Here is a 17,569-nt window from a genome sequence, read left to right on the forward strand (position 1 = left end):
TACTTGGATCTAGTATTCCCTTTAAAGTATAAAAATATATATATACATATACAAATGGAGACATTTCAAAAGTATTTTCTAAATAATACTCTAAAACGAACTTTAAGCAACCTTGTTTTTGAAAATTAGTTTTAGAAGAAAACAGGAATCATACTAAGGGATGTGTGCACATGGGTAGAGCCGTGTATGAAGGTCCCAGCACTGCAGGGCAGCCTTCCCTCAGAATGCCAACAACTGCTACTGAACACTTACTGGATCCATGGTCCTAAGACAACTAATATAAATGGATGGGGCCATACCAGAAACTCAAGAAAATACACAACACTATCACAGTAAAATTTATTCTGTAAAATAAAGTACACTGTGCATAATCTAGCAGAGATCAATTACTCTAATAGAATTTTTTTTAAAGAAAACATTTAGCACCCACATATTTTCAGGAATTTGAGGATTGTGACCTTCTCTGCTAGTTCAATCTTCACAAAATTACATATACTATAGCCCAAGGTAAAATTTAACTTTTAAAAAGAATTATGACACTATTTTTCAAATAAAGCAAAATCAGTCAGTGGGAAAATAAGTTCTACCTGACATTTGGGTACATCTTTTTCCTGAATCACTTGGCACATACGTGGCCAGAAACCCCGTAGCTTACTAAGTGAACCCAGTAACTTTCCTCAAGGGCTGGAACCAAGTTTCCTGGGCAGAAACTCCTGTACAAGTGAAAACTGTCATATGGCCAGCAAAGAATAATTAAGAGACACTGGAGAATATACCAAACAAAAATATTACCCAAATTATTTTACCACTTAGAGGTTTGAATCTGGCCATCCAAAATACTAACAAAAAAGTAAAGGCTACTTTCGTTCTTAAAGTAGAGAGATCTTACAACACGTCTTGGCTCTCACGTTACCTTTCACATTAATCTAGCTAATCTGACAAGTGAGACAAACTGTTCATGGGGAAGCTATCTGTCATGCTTCAGTATAATTTGCCTATTCTTTTGTAGGGGAGATGATGCTGAAAACAGAACATTCGGTCTTTCTGGCAGTTAATCAACGGTGATACCACCTTACAATTCCTAACAATTACAAATCTCCTAATTAACCATTTAAAAAATGTAATAGTCAAAACCATCAAACCATTACTTGTTCTACCTCACTGTTTTTATTTACATAATCACGTTTTTCCTAGACAAGCAAGGTTTTGTCAGCAAAATATACGGCAAAGATGCCTTTTTGGTGACAATTCTATTCAATTTTCTTCTTCAGAGGGTTTTCTCAGCAGCCAGTTACCACATGGAGCTTTTTCACAGTTTCAAAGAAGTTTTCCTCACTTTAAAACAGCAAGAAAGTGCTACACTTGATGGTAATTATTGTTAAATAGTTCAATCAACCTGATAGAATTTTTGTAATATAACTTCAAGTATGTAAATTATTTAATTAACACAAAACTCAAAAAAAAACAAAACCCAAGTGCTACCTTATTTCTGGTGCTGTGAGACATAATAGCACCACCTATTTTTATATTTTAGTGGTAAAAATGTAATCCAGTTTTAGCACCCATCTATAGAGTTAGATGTTAATGAAAATATATGATTTGGCTTACTGGAAGGTAACAGTCTTAATATCCTCTCAGTCGGGGAATCTGTTCCTTTGAAAAGCTGCATCCTGGTTCACAGAAGAGTACTAATGGGGGTTTTTAAAAAGAACAGTTTTTTTACTTAAGGCTTTTCAGTACTTGAATCTCTTAAGTATTAATGTCATGTTTCGCTGGAAGTGGAGAATTATATCACAAATAGACGACTCCACAGAGTTATGCTGATGCAGATATGTCAGGATGGATGACATTCAAAACGTTGAACATGGCTTTGCAGCCATAAATAGAGAACATGGGAAAACCAGAAAAATTAATGCTAGTGATCAACTCCCATCTTTTTAACCAAAATGCTATCTCATCACTCCATTTCAAAATGAAGTATTCTACACAAGTGACAGTTTTACATAAAAACACACTGAATTTTGATTAACTATATCAGTTATTAGACATGGTAACAACAAGCAAAGAAAATAAAGTGCACTTTTACAGGATATAAAATAATAGACCCAGAAATCACTCTTTAAAATTGGCAATATAGAATGTAATATAAAAAGTACTTGACATAGCAAAGTTATATAGAAATAAAAAGAATTTCAGTTGAAAAATTCTAATTTTTCACTATAGCAGAAGGACAAATAACCTTTATTAAAGCTATTAGCTTTAGAGACTCTTGTATATTTCAATTTTGTGTAGGAGAAAGGAAAGCCATTCTTCTAGAAGGCACTAACTGGTTTAAATGTGCAAGCAACTTCACAAAGAAAACATGTGCAAAGTACAGTCAAGAAGACTGCCTCATTCTTTTGTTGTATTCCTTACTCTTCACCATCGACTGAATTACTGCTGAGGGATTGTATCAGTCAGTATGTTTTCCCACATCATCTTCAGTGTGCTCAGTCCACAGTGTCACAGATCTCTTTTACTTTCTGGTTGAAGTCTTCTGGTTGATCTGCATACACATAATGCCCTGCCCCAAGAATGGCCTGAGAAAGGAAAAGCAGTCAGACGGTCAGTGTGTAAAAGCATTTAATAAAATGCAATGACATAAGCAAAGACACTAAGCAATGAAAGTGAGAACAGCTATATGTAAATAAAACATAAAAGAAAAACCAACACTGATCTGTAGTAATTATACATTTCCAGCAAATTAAGGAGCTGAGAATAAAGAGAAAAATCTATTGAACCTTACTAAAATTTTAATATGCAAAAAAAAATTCTAAATTGACTACTAATGATAGGACCAGCAGATAAACTGAACAAAGTGAGAATGTACTCCTTGTGAGGTGGGAGTTGCTCGAGGTGCTACTGGACCTGTCCTACTTTTAGTCACTCCTACCTCAAAGACTCTCTGCCTCTAGGGACAGGCAAGGCCCCCAAGAAAGGCAACTTACTGTCTGGACATGAAGACTTGTGTGGGCCAAACTCTGCCCCTATCATAAGTGATATCAGGTCTCTGACTTAGGCTGCGCGTTTAGTTCAGATGTGAAAGCAGAGAAAGCCACACACTTACTACTGTCTTCACATATGAATGTGGTCGTAATGACTGGATGCTGGTACCAGAATTGCCATCTATGCAGGATCGGGCGCCATAGATCACTGAAACTGGAATGTCAGGGTGCATTTTACCAATTCGCTGGAGCATTGGCCTTTTTGCCCATCCGTAAGGAATAGTCATATTTTTGAATGCTGTCTCACCGCTTAAAGGAAAAGGAGAAAATCACAGGTATTACTTCTGTGGATGAGTATGTCTCACACTCATACCTCTATCAAAACACACTCATATTTAGCTTCTCAAGACCCCATTTAAGAAAAGCCTCAGCTTAAAGGGAAAATAATTTACTAAAATTGTAAGGAACAAACCTCACGGAAGACATATACTTCTGTATATACCCCACAGAAGATATATGTTTTGTTAGATAAACAAGGATGCTCCAAACTCTGATTCATGAAAAAAAAGTATCATGTTCTAAATCCAAACAAGCAACCCTAACTCCGTATCATTAAATTATTAAATTCCCTACAGGGATAAGCTAAAATGTGTTTTTTCAGTCTAACATTTCAAATATAGAAGGTAGCTTTTCCACAGGTTCATGGTACCAGTTTTTTACCTGTAATGGGAAAATCAATAACAAGATAAGAAGAAACTCAGATTAAGTATTCTTTTTGTATTGTTTATATTGTTAATTTTCTTATTTAACTTATTTAAATTTCTTATTTTCTTATGGTGTTTCTTATTCAAAACACCACAATTTTTATTATGGTGTTTGACATTTTAAAAAATCTCTCTGGCTGGCGGGAGACTGTGCCTCCTGGAGCTAGCAAATTCTTAGAGGTAGAAAAAAAAAAAGTGAGGAAGGCTGACTCTGCATGAGGAACATGTCTTTGATATGCAAACTAACCAATCTGGAGCCATATCTCTTCTGTCCAGCCCACATATCCCAGGAGGCAATATTCCTCTGCCTTAATCATCTCAGGGCTAGGTAAATAGAGACCAACCCTACATCTTAGAGGCCACAGAAATTACTCAACTAGCCAGTCCTAAACTGTTCATCCTTCCCTGCCTTGCCTTTTCTGAAGAATCCAATGAAGGCTGTGGCGTAGACTTTTCCTTCACCCCTATGTTCTGCCACCTGACCAAAATCTGGCAGCCCCCTGTGACCCTTCATGACATTCAGTGACCCACTCTCTAGGACCTGTGAATATAATAAAATTTGTTTTCTTGGGCCTCTTCTATATCTTTTTTCGTGACCACACCTGACTGACCATCACATAAAAGAACAAGGAACACTTGGCAAACTCCCAGGATAGATCCATTTTGCTGTCATTTCTGCTTCCATTGTGGTACTAGGCAAAATTCCAAAATGTATTTTATGAAGAATTCAAGTTCCTCCACAAGAAAGGCAACACACTAGGACTACACAGACCTGGGTAATCACGAAATGTGAGTAAGCGAAGAATAAAACACTTCAGTCATGCAGGGAAATAGATGAGGTACCTGGGACAGACCAGGTGGAAGTGAATAAAGTAAAGATCTAATCTACCAGACCCAAATGCCTAGTGAGTCACAAAACATTAATCTCTTGAGTACCCCAAACCGCTCTAGCCTCCCTCACTCTTGGCAGAGAACCTCTAACCTACTTTATTCAAAAGACTAAGGCTACAGCTACACTTCAACAGCTTTCACGGCCTCAATCTTTTTAATAAAGTGTGTGTAGATATCTTCCACCAAAAGCGAGGGAGGAAAAAAGGCGAGGGAGGCTGACTCTGCATCCAGCCACAGCCTTTCACCCAAGCCTCAGTCTTAGAAAGGACGAGGTACTACTTCTATGTTTTAAAATGTGGTCCACGGCCCACCTATACTAGAATCATCTGCAACATTTGTTAAAGAGGCAGCCCATCTTTAACAAAAGGGCTTTTGTTAAAGGCCCAAAAGTACCTGCTGAATCAGAGTCTTAGAGACAGGGCTCAGGAATCACATTTTTGACAAGCTCTCCCAATAATTCTGGTACACAACGAAGCATGAGAACCGGAGCTCGCACCTTGACACTCCATTCTTGATCCTCTCCCTAGCGACTCTAGGGTCTTGTCTTTCAGGTTTTTCCTAGATCTCCACTAACTTCAGGCTCTGTTTTCTCCATGGGTGCCTTGCACTCAACATCCCTAAGTCATATTTTTTTAAAGATAAGAAACACTTCTGTTTGGTCCTCTTGCTCCCTCTAGCTACTATGCTCTCTCTCTCTCTCTCCTTCTTCTAATCACTGTCAAAATACATGCAGAAGCCCCCTCCCCCTCTACTCAACCCCTCTCCCATGGCAGCAGTGTTTCGGATGCCGATCTATAGACATTAAGAGTTACTCTGTAGAAAAGGGGTATAATCATCAACTGAACTTGAAAAATGTTGCATAGCATCTCCCATGCATTTGGGGATTTAATACCGTTTGGCAGAGTAAAAGATTATAAGAAGATCCAAGGTACAGAAAACCATTTACTTTTGTTTTAATCCAGCACCCCTATTTTTGTAGAATATTCATACTCAGTTTGGAAATGCTATTTTACTTGAAACTCTCTCAACTCCAACCACTTTCTAGAACTGCCTAAGACCAAGATTTCCTCAAGTTACCCATAAGCACCTTAGGGCAAGATAAAGTACATCTTGCTTTTTAAACTCCCATCAGAATCTAGTACAATGTTTTATATAGTAGGTATCCCATGAATAGATGAGTAAGTTAAGAAGTAATAGTCATTTAACTACTTGTCCTTTTAAATTTAGTCATTTAACTACTGATAAAAATCTCCTGGACTATTCCTATATTTAAAAAAAAAAAAGTCTAAAACACAAACACAGTAAATTTAGAATCATAACCCTTACCTTGGAGTCTGTACATTACAGTGGTAGATGTATTCTGTCACAGTATCATCTTCAAACATCGAAGAATACTTCCGTTTGAAATCAGGCCTTAAACGCTGCACTAGACTTAAACCTATTTAACAGGAAATGAGTGTTTTAAATTATAATAGACTTACAGACTAATTAAGACGAAGTTTTAGTGTTTGCTTGTATGCTGTGTTACATGCTACATATATACATGTATTCAAATATATGTTTTAGGTAGAAAAAAAGCACAGATCCTAGAAGCTGCTCTCCTCAAGTTCCCTAAGGAAAGATCAAAATAAAAATTAAAGAGTTAAATATAAAATTTAATTTTATAAATATATATCTTTTAATTTTATATTTTATTTATATATATTTATATATAAATATATAAATTTATATTTATAACTTTATAAATATAAATAAAATAAAAAATTAAATATAAAAATATACTGACTTACAGATGTGCTTTAGAAGCTCAAAACATAAGTTAGTTGTCTAAGACTTCTTTTTGTAGGAAAATAAATTCTATTAAACATGGCAGGTGAACAGAGCAGCTCACACATAAAATTAACTTATTAACTTGTATTTCTTCCACAATTCCAACACATTAACATCTAAATAAAGTGAATTGGGATATATAAATATTTCTGTGGGAAAATAAATTCAGTTTCTGCTTGGGTCACTAGCAATACTCCCTGCTAAGGCCATCCACAGTGGCCTCCATGGTGCCACTCCTGAGGTGAGAGGCAGGGGCTAGGCCCCCAAAAGAAAAGAGGGAGAAGAGCGGGAGCCTTCGTCTAGTCATCTATTTTCCCTTCTAGGGTCCCCAAGACTGGTCAGTTTCTCTTTCTGCTATCACTGTCCATTAACCTAGCAAAGTCTTACTTCTTTCGTAGCCCTACCTTTCTACCTGCGAAGGAATTATACAGCTCCATCAAGACTTTCTAGGATGCAGCTGACACTCTACATCACCCCCCACTAGCACCTCCACATGCAAGCCATAATGGGAGACAGAGGACATGGCTTTAAAGGTCCCCTCCCCCCTAAGCATCCTCCCTCCCCCACCACTGTCTCCAAATTTCTTCTCATACTTTAACTTTTCCCATAATTGCTACTTGTGTAACTGTGAGCAAGCAAAATCCACTTATATTTCAGGACTATACAGATTAAACGATGTAGTTCATCAAAGGAGAACCAGGTACCTAAGAAGGAGTGGCTCTATTAGAGAGGGGTGAAAGACTGAGGGGAGGGAAAAAGGCTATTTATAAGAACACTGAGGGAGCGTAGTGTGGTTACCAGTTCAACTCCTGTGCCCTCGTGTGATTCCTGCAGTCCCACTGTTCTCCCTACCTCAAAGGGCAAGGAGGGCCGGGCCTGGCTGAGGGGTGCAGAATCTAGTCACCTATGCAGCAGTATTTCCATACTCTCACCCACAACACCCCCCCCACCCCACCCCCCCCATACCCCATGCCTCTCTTCCTTTCCTGCTGTAACAGAACCTAACTTTTGTATATTAATTAGGCAGCAACATGCCCAGGAAAGCAAGCCCCTCACTCATCACTTGGGAACAAATCACGATTGATCGGTCACAGAAATTTCTTCTTTTCTGCTGGTAGAAGAACTAGGGGTGGGCAGAAACATAAGCGGAGGTCTGCTGGGGACTTCCAGGTAAGATTTTTCCCCCCTGACAAAGAGCATCTTGGAGAGAAGAACCATTTTCCATGCTTTCCCTTCTTGCTCAGAGTGCTGCTTTGTGGGACAATGCTTCCTGCCATAGCAGCCATCACACAACTGTGAGGAAAAAGGTCAAGAGAATCACAGACACAGACTCAAACCCTAACAACAATTAGCTAGCTACGAGAACAAATGCTAAAACCACCTGCCTCTAGACTGCTTGTTAAGGAAATAAGAAAAGGCCTTATGTTTTAAACCACTTAGGCAGTGAGTTACTTTCAGCTAGAAGTGCTTCTAACTGACATAAGTTCTAAGAGAAAAAGGCAGAGGTCCAGACCATCACCATCTCCGACAACAAGGAAAGGAAATTCCCTTGGCTGTGGGGCTGAGATAGAGGAGCTGAGAGTCAAGTGAACTTAAATCAGACTAAACATTGGTACCCTCAAAATATGACCAGAAACACAAATAAGGAGTCCCCAAAATCTTTGTGGAAAAGGATGACTATCTTCTAAACACTCTAACATTATGGGGCAAGGAAAGAATTTGTAAGTGTGATGGTGTCTGTCGTTCCCATGGTGGATCAGTCAGGCTTTGTGACCTACCTGCCGGCTGGATATGATCAACCAGCCAAATGCTCTCTAATGTTCACCAACAGGTCAACATGCTGCACTTCTCCCAATGTGCTGGGCTAGCAGATAAACCTCCCAAAGACACTCTGCTTGCTTGGCTTTTTTCAGAATGTTCAAGGCCAGCTATCCTCATCCTCAGCATTTCCTGCCTTTCTCTGCTTTGCTAATTACCTGTAATGTTTACAATATAAAGACTCCTCTTCAAGGAGAAGAGTCTGGTTTCATTCAACTTTATGAATGGACTGGTACTTTTTAGGAGGAGGAGAAAAATTGTTTCCATTTTTTTGTTTTAAGATTTTCAACTAAAATACTCCTCTACTGCTAATCTATAAACATTCTGTTTTCCTAGGACACAGACATAAGCACTCACCAAAGGGCCCTGCAATCCTGAGGCCAGCTAAAGGGTTAAAAGGAGTCAATGCTGCTCCCAAGGCTCTGATCCAAACTGGAATTGGTCTGTCTTGATCAGCAAGGTCTGGTCGCTCAGGAAAACCCCAAGGCTCCACTAAAATGAGATGATTAACCCTGTTGGGGAAAGAACAGATTTAAGTTCATTTAGCACATTCACCCTAGGACGATAAAGAACTAACACAATTTGTAAAGGTAGAATGAACCACTTTCAAACACCTTCACATCAAAGAGAAAACTAATGACTGAACAGGATACATCATGCTCTTATTCTGTGTGAATTCTTGAGATTTAATAGGATTTGAGAGGTGTACGGTAGAAAGAGGGCTTCATTTTTAATGTATCTAAAAATGGATAATAAAGGATGTGTGAAAGGGTACATGAAAACTATGTGACTATCCTTGAGAAACAAGAAAAGATAGCATTTGTTGTTATTTAAGCTACACTCTGGCAGATGATATAGATCACCAACCATTCAGAAAAATCCAATGGTTCCATGTATCTCAAGGGTGACACTAAAGAAATGACTGAGATTAATGTTATACTCATATGGCTTCAGACACCAACAATAGTTATCTCCTATTCTACCAATCATTTTAAAAATGTAGTAGGCATTAGGACTTTAGGCGGATTCAAAGGACTTTAAGTGAACTTTTCACAAACATAAGGATAATGTAATAATATGGGCTGAAAAAATACCCCCTAGTTTGGGATTCTAGCTTGGTAAATAGGAACACACCTACCCTACCCATGACATCATGGTATACTGGTATTAAATTCTGTTCCTAACCCTTCCTAATTTTCTTCTTTACTGACCAAACAGAAAACCTTCAGTCTCACCTCACATAACATTGTTTCATATCACTAATACTTTTATTTCTTCCATCTTATGAAACCTCTATGTGATGAAGGAAAACCAGAACTATCAGCAATACCTCTATGTGGCCAAATCATGGTCTTATACATCATAAAGATCCTGAACAAAGTATAAAGCTCCTCTTGACACAAGATGATATTCAGCTGTAATCAAAACACCCAACAAATACCAGCAAAAATCTCCCAAGGATGAATAATAATTCATAATTATTACTTATTTATTAAAAATAAAATTATTAAACATGATTAAATAAAATTATTAAATACTATATTATTAAAAATAAAATTATTTATTAAAAATAAGCCATAATTGAACCAGAAAGGTAAAAAAAACAGAACATGAGAATAGATGGCTATTATTCCCTACAGAAAATGTTTCATTATTTTTGTCAGCACAAATAAAGATGAGTTAGTAATGAATCCTTTGCTTTGCTGCATTTTCCCAAACAGAAAGCTTCAGAACATAGACCTAGATCATAAAGCTCCAAGCCCTTGGAGAATACTCAGCCCAATCTTTCATCCTACAGATGAGAAGGAAACTGAGATGCACTATGTGACCCAGTCCAGGACACAAAGCTAGTTAATGTAGAACTCAGGCTAAAACCCATACTGCCTCACGCCAGTATACTAACAGATGCCAACAAGCCGTTGGGCAGAAGGCTCTGTCTCCTAAGAACATGCCAAAAAACATAAGATAAACATATCAGTAAAGGTAAAGCTGAAGTTTCAGCAACTCTAGGCCAGTCCTAACACTGTACTCTAGATTTCATAGCCTTCAGAAGATTTGTGGAATGTAACTAGGAATCTTTATGGCAATATATGATACATGAGATTTCCATATACTCAAGTGCCTTCACTGCTTTAAAGTGTTAAGAGACTATTTTCTAACAGTGTATGGGAAGGGGGATAGGAATGAGTTTGTTTTGTTTTTTAATGGCAGAGACAATCTCTGATATTTTGACTGTCTCCTAAATTCCTCTTATTACAGCCCACAGTGAGATCTGAGGTGGGTGGGAGGGCGTGCCAGGGGTATGACTGGAATTAATGAAACAGCCACCTAGTTGAAAGCAGCAAACAATCATGTTAGGAAACAGCCAGTATTACTCACTACTGACTTACCTCCTAAAGAGAAAATGAACCCTTTATTAAACATACTTTACCTTAAAAGATGATTAAATTTTTGTTACAGATTTGTTAAGGATCTGGCCCAGTCTGGTCTAGGCTCTTACTGACCTGCTACCTCAAGAAGAGGCAGGACAAAGGAAAACCTGAGGGAGGGAAACTCTCATCTATCCCTGGTTAAGTAGTTATTCTATTTTTGCCTTAGTTTTGGCTTGCCTTGTTTAATATGGATCTTCAAAATATCATCTCTAGGGGCTGGCCTGGTGGTGCAGCAGTTAAGTAAGCACATTTTGCTTCTCAGCGGCCCGGGGTTCGCTGGTTCGGATCCCGGGTGTGGACATGGCACTGCTTGGCAAAAAGCCATGCTGTGGTGGGCGTCCCATGTATAAGGTGGAGGAAGATGGGCATGGATGTTAGCTCAAGGCCAGTCTTCCTCAGCAAATAAAAGAGGAGGATTGGCAGTAGTTAGCTCAGGGTTAATCTTCCTCAAAAAAAAAAAAAAAACCATCTCTAGGTAAAATGCCAGTTTAACAAGTTATACAAAGTATATATACTAGAGCAGATAACTTTCCTTTTTTTTGGGAAAGGAAGTAAATTGCCCCAATAATTGGTCCGTCCTGTGTCTTCAGAACTTAGCATGGTGCTTAACACTTGGAATATGCTCAGCACACATTCCATGTTCCCTTTGGTCCCTGTCTATAAGGATACACAAATTTTATAAAGTATAACCATAGATTAAGCATAGGTGTTAGTCCAGTCTGGTCTCCCAGATGACATCAGAACATTACTGTTAATTTCTTATATTAATCTTGCAAGTTACTACTCATTAGTGAGCAGTAAAATCCATTTAGAGAGTCAGAGCCACTTTGGAATAGGAAAATATATCATAACAAGCATAACTCCATAAAACTTCTGTTTCAGACACACACACACATATAATTCTTACTTGAGGGTTATAGTCAAAAAAGTTTGAAACCCTTTTTTACTTTATTTTTGAGCTAACATCCATGCCAATCTTCCTCTACTTTATATGTGGGTCACCACCACGGCATGGCTAATGAGTGGTGTAGGTCCACACCCAGGATCCAAACCCATGACCTCGGCCTGCTGAAGCAGAGCACACTGAACTTAACCACTATGCCACAAGACCAGCCCCTGAAAACAATTTTTTAAAAGCTCTGCAGCAATGTCTAAATTGTAGTTATACATTATCTGCTTCCACCACACGTAACTGACCTCAGAAAGTAATTGTTGCTTATTTTTGGTTTAAGGATTTTAAATGAGACAGAACATGCAAAGCACTTAGGTTAGTGGCTATCAGATAATAAATACACAGTAAATGTTGGCTAGTTATAGTAGCAAAAATAGGAAGACTATCAGACCACAATTTATTCCAGGGGGCATGGGAAAACAGTGATTAGAACCATGGGAGCAGCAAGTAATTTAACTTCTATTCTTCAGGAAAGCCTCATCACAGGTTTTGGCTCAGAGATTATTATAACCCGGCACCAGACTAAGTTCCCAGGCTATCTTCTCATCTCCTTTTCTAGTGAAAGATTATCTCCTCATCTGAAGAATTATTTGGTTTTAACATATATCTAAACTATTATAATATTCCAGACCCTACCCTGTAATATTCCACAGAGAAGAGCCTAATGGGATTGTTAGTTCACAGCCAAGATTAAGGAATGGGTCTAGCCAAACAGCAGATGTGAGTCATCCTATCACACATTTTTGTCAAGAATCAGAGACTCATTCAAACTACAGGGAAAATAAGAACCGGCAGAGCAGGAACAAGAGAACAGCCCATCAGTTTGGAAACATAAAAAGGCATTCTTCTCTGGGTTAGTCATTAGAGTAGGTCTTGCGTTTGAAGACGGTGAGCAAATTACAACCTAAAGAGCAAGGCGGTAGACAACACACCTGCTCCCACATGCTGGGACAGTTGAGTATAAATGCTAACAAGGGTATATAAACCTGACTCATGAGATTTAAAGTCAGCCACCAACCAGAAAACATACAAAACCAAGAACGATCAGACTCAGAACCAAAATGCACAAGGGAGTCTACGGGACGTACTTGAGGAACAAGGAAAGGAACAAGAAGACTAGAAAGGACTCTAGTCAGTGCATAAATGAGGCATTCTCAAGAAGAAGTTAGCCCCAGGTATTTCCCATTGGCTCCAAGCCACTGGGGGTGGGGGATGGGGCAGGTCCAGAGAACAAGCAACTAAACACCTCCAACTTCAGGTCAAGTACAACAGCCTTTCGTCATAAGAGGGGCCAACAAGAAATGTTCAGCCTAGGTCTACACAGTTAGGAGACAGCGCCAGGCAAGGTCAAAAGATCAGATGATCTGAAAACTTTTTAGTGGAGAAGTAAAGACCAGTTGTAACCTATTCTATTCTAACTTGGAATAGATCCCTTTGCTTAACACCTTCTTAGTAAGTAAAAGTTTCTATAGTGTCCTTTTCCTTAGTTTATAACAAATACGTATAAAACACAGATAGTCTCCCTATGGAGTCCTGAGCAGCAGGGGCGAGAAGGAAAGGAAAATTAAAAGAAAAAGCTAATAAGCACACAAACGAAAGAAAGGAGATGGCATCTTTGGCTATTATTGCTGGCTTACTCTACTCTCCCTTCATTCCCATCTTAAGGTGATCAGACACTTCCTGATGAAGAACGTTTTACAGAATGGCAGCCGGTATACCACCCAACTGTTTATCACATGGCACATTAATCTACAAGTGAAATTACAGATGGCATCTGTAACTATTACACACTGTGGTAAGAAAACTGAGATGAACTAAGGTCATCTTCTTGGAAGGAACCCAGGGGTTGTGCCCCCAGTGGAGTCATCTACTAACTGGTTCATAACTTCTCTGCCCACCAGCCACATGGCCTTTCCAGAATGGTCCAGACATCCACCTAGCACGGGGCCTTTGCAAGGTCTGTCCTCATTGCCTAGAATGCGCTCCTGCTACTCCCCTTTAAGACGTCAACCTCAGTTCAAGTTGCACTTCTTTAGGGTACCATATTGGACCCCCGAGACTGGGAGAGGTTCTCATCAAGAGTTCTCACAGCACCGCCCACTTCCCATGCCCAGCACTCACCACAGCTGTCATGCTACTTGCGTGGTTATTTAATTTTAATCTCTTCCCACAATATACTGTAAGCCTTAAAAGCACAGAAAGTCACTCAACATTATTTAAACACAATCAATCTGCTGGAACATGGTGTTAGGAGTATTTCATTCATCACCAATATTTCAATGGAGGAATCATTTGGGTACTTTTACACAAAGTATCACAATTGCTGAATACTGTTTTTAAACAGTATCAAGAATCCACGTAAAATATGTGATCACTGCCACAAGTTAGGCTATAAACAATCTGTATGGACAGAGGCACTCTGCTGCTCATAGAAATGAAGCACCCAGGATGACCTACTGTACCAAAATAGAGAAGAATAACTGATGAATTTTTTCCATCATGAGAATCCTTCCTAAACAAGCACATTAAATTCGGCATATTCACTCTTGTCCTCAAACTGTCCTATAAAAATAAACAAAGAATGGAAGAATGGGGCTGCCCATAAAAGATAAGGACAGAAATAGGTATGGATTGGGACAGGAAGTCCCAACAAGTAAAAAATTGTCTTTGTGTTTATTTTTCCTTCCTGTATAGAAACAACAGAAATTAAGGAACTCTTGTTTTACTTAAAAGAGAAAAAAAAAGATTTTCCATACCTGAGGAGGAAGAGAAAAAAGCAACATTCTCTAAATCCATTAGGAGAAAAAAAAGGAAAGAGAGAGACAAGAAAAGATGCACAATGAGTAAAGAAATGAACTGAATCTCATTTGGTTTCTATTAGACCATTCTTTCCCTCCTCTCACAGCCTTTCCCCCAACCCTACAAACTTTTTTCTGAAATTCAAAGATTTATTTTAATCTCATGACAGCATAATAAAAATAGTAATTGTGGGGGAAGCTATGCATGTGCAGGGGTCACAGGGATTATATGGGAAATCTCTTTATCTCCCTCTCAATTTTGCTGTAAATCTATAACTGCTCTAAAAAAATTAAAGTCTTGGGCTGGCCCCGTGGCCAAGTGGTTAAGTTCACGCACTCTGCTTTGGCGGCCCAGGGTTTCCCCGGTTCAGATCCTGGGCGCGGACACAGCACGGCTCATCAGCCATGCTGAGGTGGCGTCCCACATGCCACAACTAGAAGGACCCACAGCTAAAAATATACAACCAGGTACCGGGGGGCTTTGAAAAGAAAAAGGAAAAATAAAATCTTAAAAAAAATAAAAAATAAAATAAAATAAAAGTCTTTAAATACAAAAGGACTTGGATCAAGTGAAAGTTGGATAAGAGACATTTAGAGTAGGCAGTTCTGTACTTGCTTAGCTGATACTAAAAGGGCCACTCTATTGTACCAGAGGCAGTATGTGCACACCACAAGGAGGCTTCCCTGGCTCAGGTAAAACATTCCAGATCACAGAGATAGCGACCCAGACAACCAGCCCATCTGCTCAGTATGAATGCAACTTGAAGAGACAGTTAACCGCTAAAGCTCACTTACTATGAGGTTTGCTCTAATTATGAACATCTACACTTGCTGTAATCAATTGTGTTTAACTGCATTCGGATCCGTGAGTCTACTGAACAGTTCTATTAACCGTAACTACACATCATCTATGTAAATTTGTATGAATTTCCTCAATCAGGATCAAGCAGAAAAAATTTCTTTATGGTATGAAATTAAAATGAGAAACATTAAAAGTAATGTTGGCAGTGAGGAACATCTGCAACAAAGGAGATGATGCGCCTACAGGAAAAAACCAGAGACATACTTATTCATTTATCTCTTTCCTCTCCATTGAAAGAGAAGTGCTTCAAGGAAAGCCATCCTGAAAAGCAACAGAGTAAAAAACCCAGGGAAAGGAGGAGGCCCAAGAGACTGTAACTTCTGCCTTCCCATACTATGTGCTACACTGGGGTATTATCCAGTCTATAAGAATAGAAAGAAAGAAATTTTAAAATCTTACTTTTATTTTGTAGCTTTAACACATTTCTAAATTAACTGAGGTTGTTGGTTCAAATGGCAGGTTAATTTATTAACTATGCAAAATATGTATATATATTATGTATATGTTAGAAAAAACATTCTCACTAATATCTTTTTCTCACACATACACACAAAATGATCTCACCTTTATTTCCACTATAACTTGTTTTTATGAGACACAGTAACTTAAGATGTAAATTAACTGGTCAAAAGGGCTAAAACTGAAATCTTTCCGGTTTACACTTACATATATGAAATCAGTTTTTCTCCCAGAAAGAAAGTGGAAAGGTGGCAAATAAAAATGGCAAGCAATAGGATATTGGAGTATATGAGGAAGCCATTTGGTATAAACCTAATTCGGCCTGACTTTGTTTTTTCCAAAAGGGCCTGACTGTGGCTATTGAGCACGCATTGCATATCTGCTTAGACATTTCCTATGGCCAGAACAAAGGCCCCTGAGATAAAGGTGCAACTTCCCCCCACATTAGCATTTCCTTAGGGATAAGCATTTTTCCTTAGGCTAGGAACTGATTGCTGCAATCACCTTTGACCACCCAGCTCACCTGTGACCACTCAGCTGGAGACAACAGACTGCCACCCTGCGGTGTTCACTGAGACAGAAGACCTACCTGCTGTTTCCACCAATCGCTGTGCCGACAGAGCAGTCTCCAGACTACTGTAAAAGGGACATTTCAATCCTATGTGAAACATCCTCTCTGGGGGTATATAACCACTCTGTGCACCCCACTTCTTTGGTGCCCTTTCTTCCTTTGGGAAGAAAGGCCCTGGGTTATAATCCTCAGATTTAAGCTCAGAATAAACTCACCCAAATTTTCATTTATAGATTGGTTATGGATTATTTTCGTCGACAAAGGTATAACATAACCAACTCCTATCTCTTAATACTTTTATGCAAGGTGGAAGGAGAAAGCAGAAAAAGAACATAAAATGGTAAGCTAAAAGGTGAATTTAGTTACAATTCTCTTTTCAGATTCATCTATTCCAGAAATATTTACTGGGCACCCACTATGTGCCAAGCACAGTGTTCTGACTGGACTTCATTCATTATCTGGGATACCGAAAATTCAGAGAACCTCATTATTTTTAAATTAACTTGTGTTTAATAATTTAAGTTTTATGCAGTTAAAATATAGGCTTCAATATCTAACATATTCTGTAGAGTTCCACTCAATATTTGACAGCAATCAGCCAATTTAAACATCCTACTTATTTCAAGCATTCTCACATTCATCTATTGCTATTACTTAGTGGTTCTTGGTCCTGATACAGTACTTTAGTTTGATTTCTAGCATTAGGCACAAATATTCAAGAATCATTCTATAAAAGGTAGTCAGTCCAATGCAGAGATCACTGGCTTTATTTTATTTTTTTAATTTTTTTCCTGCTTCTCCCCAAAGGCCCCCAGGACACTGTTGTATATTTTAGCTGTGGGTCCATCTAGTTGCAGCATGTGGGACGCATGGCTTGATGAGCGGTGCTAGGTCGTCCAGGATCCAAACCGGGGAAACCCCGGGCTGCTGGGGCAGTGTGTGAACTTAACCACTTGGCCATGGGGCTGGCCCCCACTGGCTTTATTTTAGATTTTTGTTCTGCCTCCCATGTCATTCAAAATATGTTGCTATTCTCTTTTACAGATAGTTTTGAAGTAGTCATTCCCTTTTGAATCACTGAAACCCCTTATTTCTTTAGAGCATTTCACAACTGCAAATGAAAATCTCACCAACTGAACTAAACAGCAGATAGCTATGAAGAGTCAGGACTCTAAGAGGTTTCATGACCAGAGTCTAGCCCACAGAGC

At 38.7% G+C, this 17,569-nt stretch overlaps 1 protein-coding gene across 4 annotated transcripts in view; it reads right to left on the bottom strand.

Moving 5' to 3' along the window:
- Positions 1–325: 325 nt before the first annotated feature.
- The window catches only part of ABHD5 (abhydrolase domain containing 5, lysophosphatidic acid acyltransferase), a 36,021-nt gene continuing 18,777 nt past the window's right edge, over positions 326–17,569 (bottom strand). For 3 of the 4 annotated variants that reach the window (XM_044754466.2, XM_044754465.2, XM_014860069.3), the window contains 4 exons: positions 8,645–8,799; positions 5,966–6,077; positions 3,107–3,293; positions 326–2,579 (listed from right to left, as the gene is read on the bottom strand). In XM_044754466.2, coding sequence (XP_044610401.1) covers positions 2,490–2,579; positions 3,107–3,293; positions 5,966–6,077; positions 8,645–8,799 — 544 coding nt within the window. In that variant the 3' untranslated portion in view covers positions 326–2,489. The remainder of the gene's footprint in view (positions 2,580–3,106; positions 3,294–5,965; positions 6,078–8,644; positions 8,800–17,569) is intronic. The other variant, XM_070492449.1, reaches the window with a different exon arrangement.

Source organism: Equus asinus, chromosome 21 (genome assembly GCF_041296235.1).
Source record: "Equus asinus isolate D_3611 breed Donkey chromosome 21, EquAss-T2T_v2, whole genome shotgun sequence".
NCBI lineage: Eukaryota > Metazoa > Chordata > Mammalia > Perissodactyla > Equidae > Equus > Equus asinus.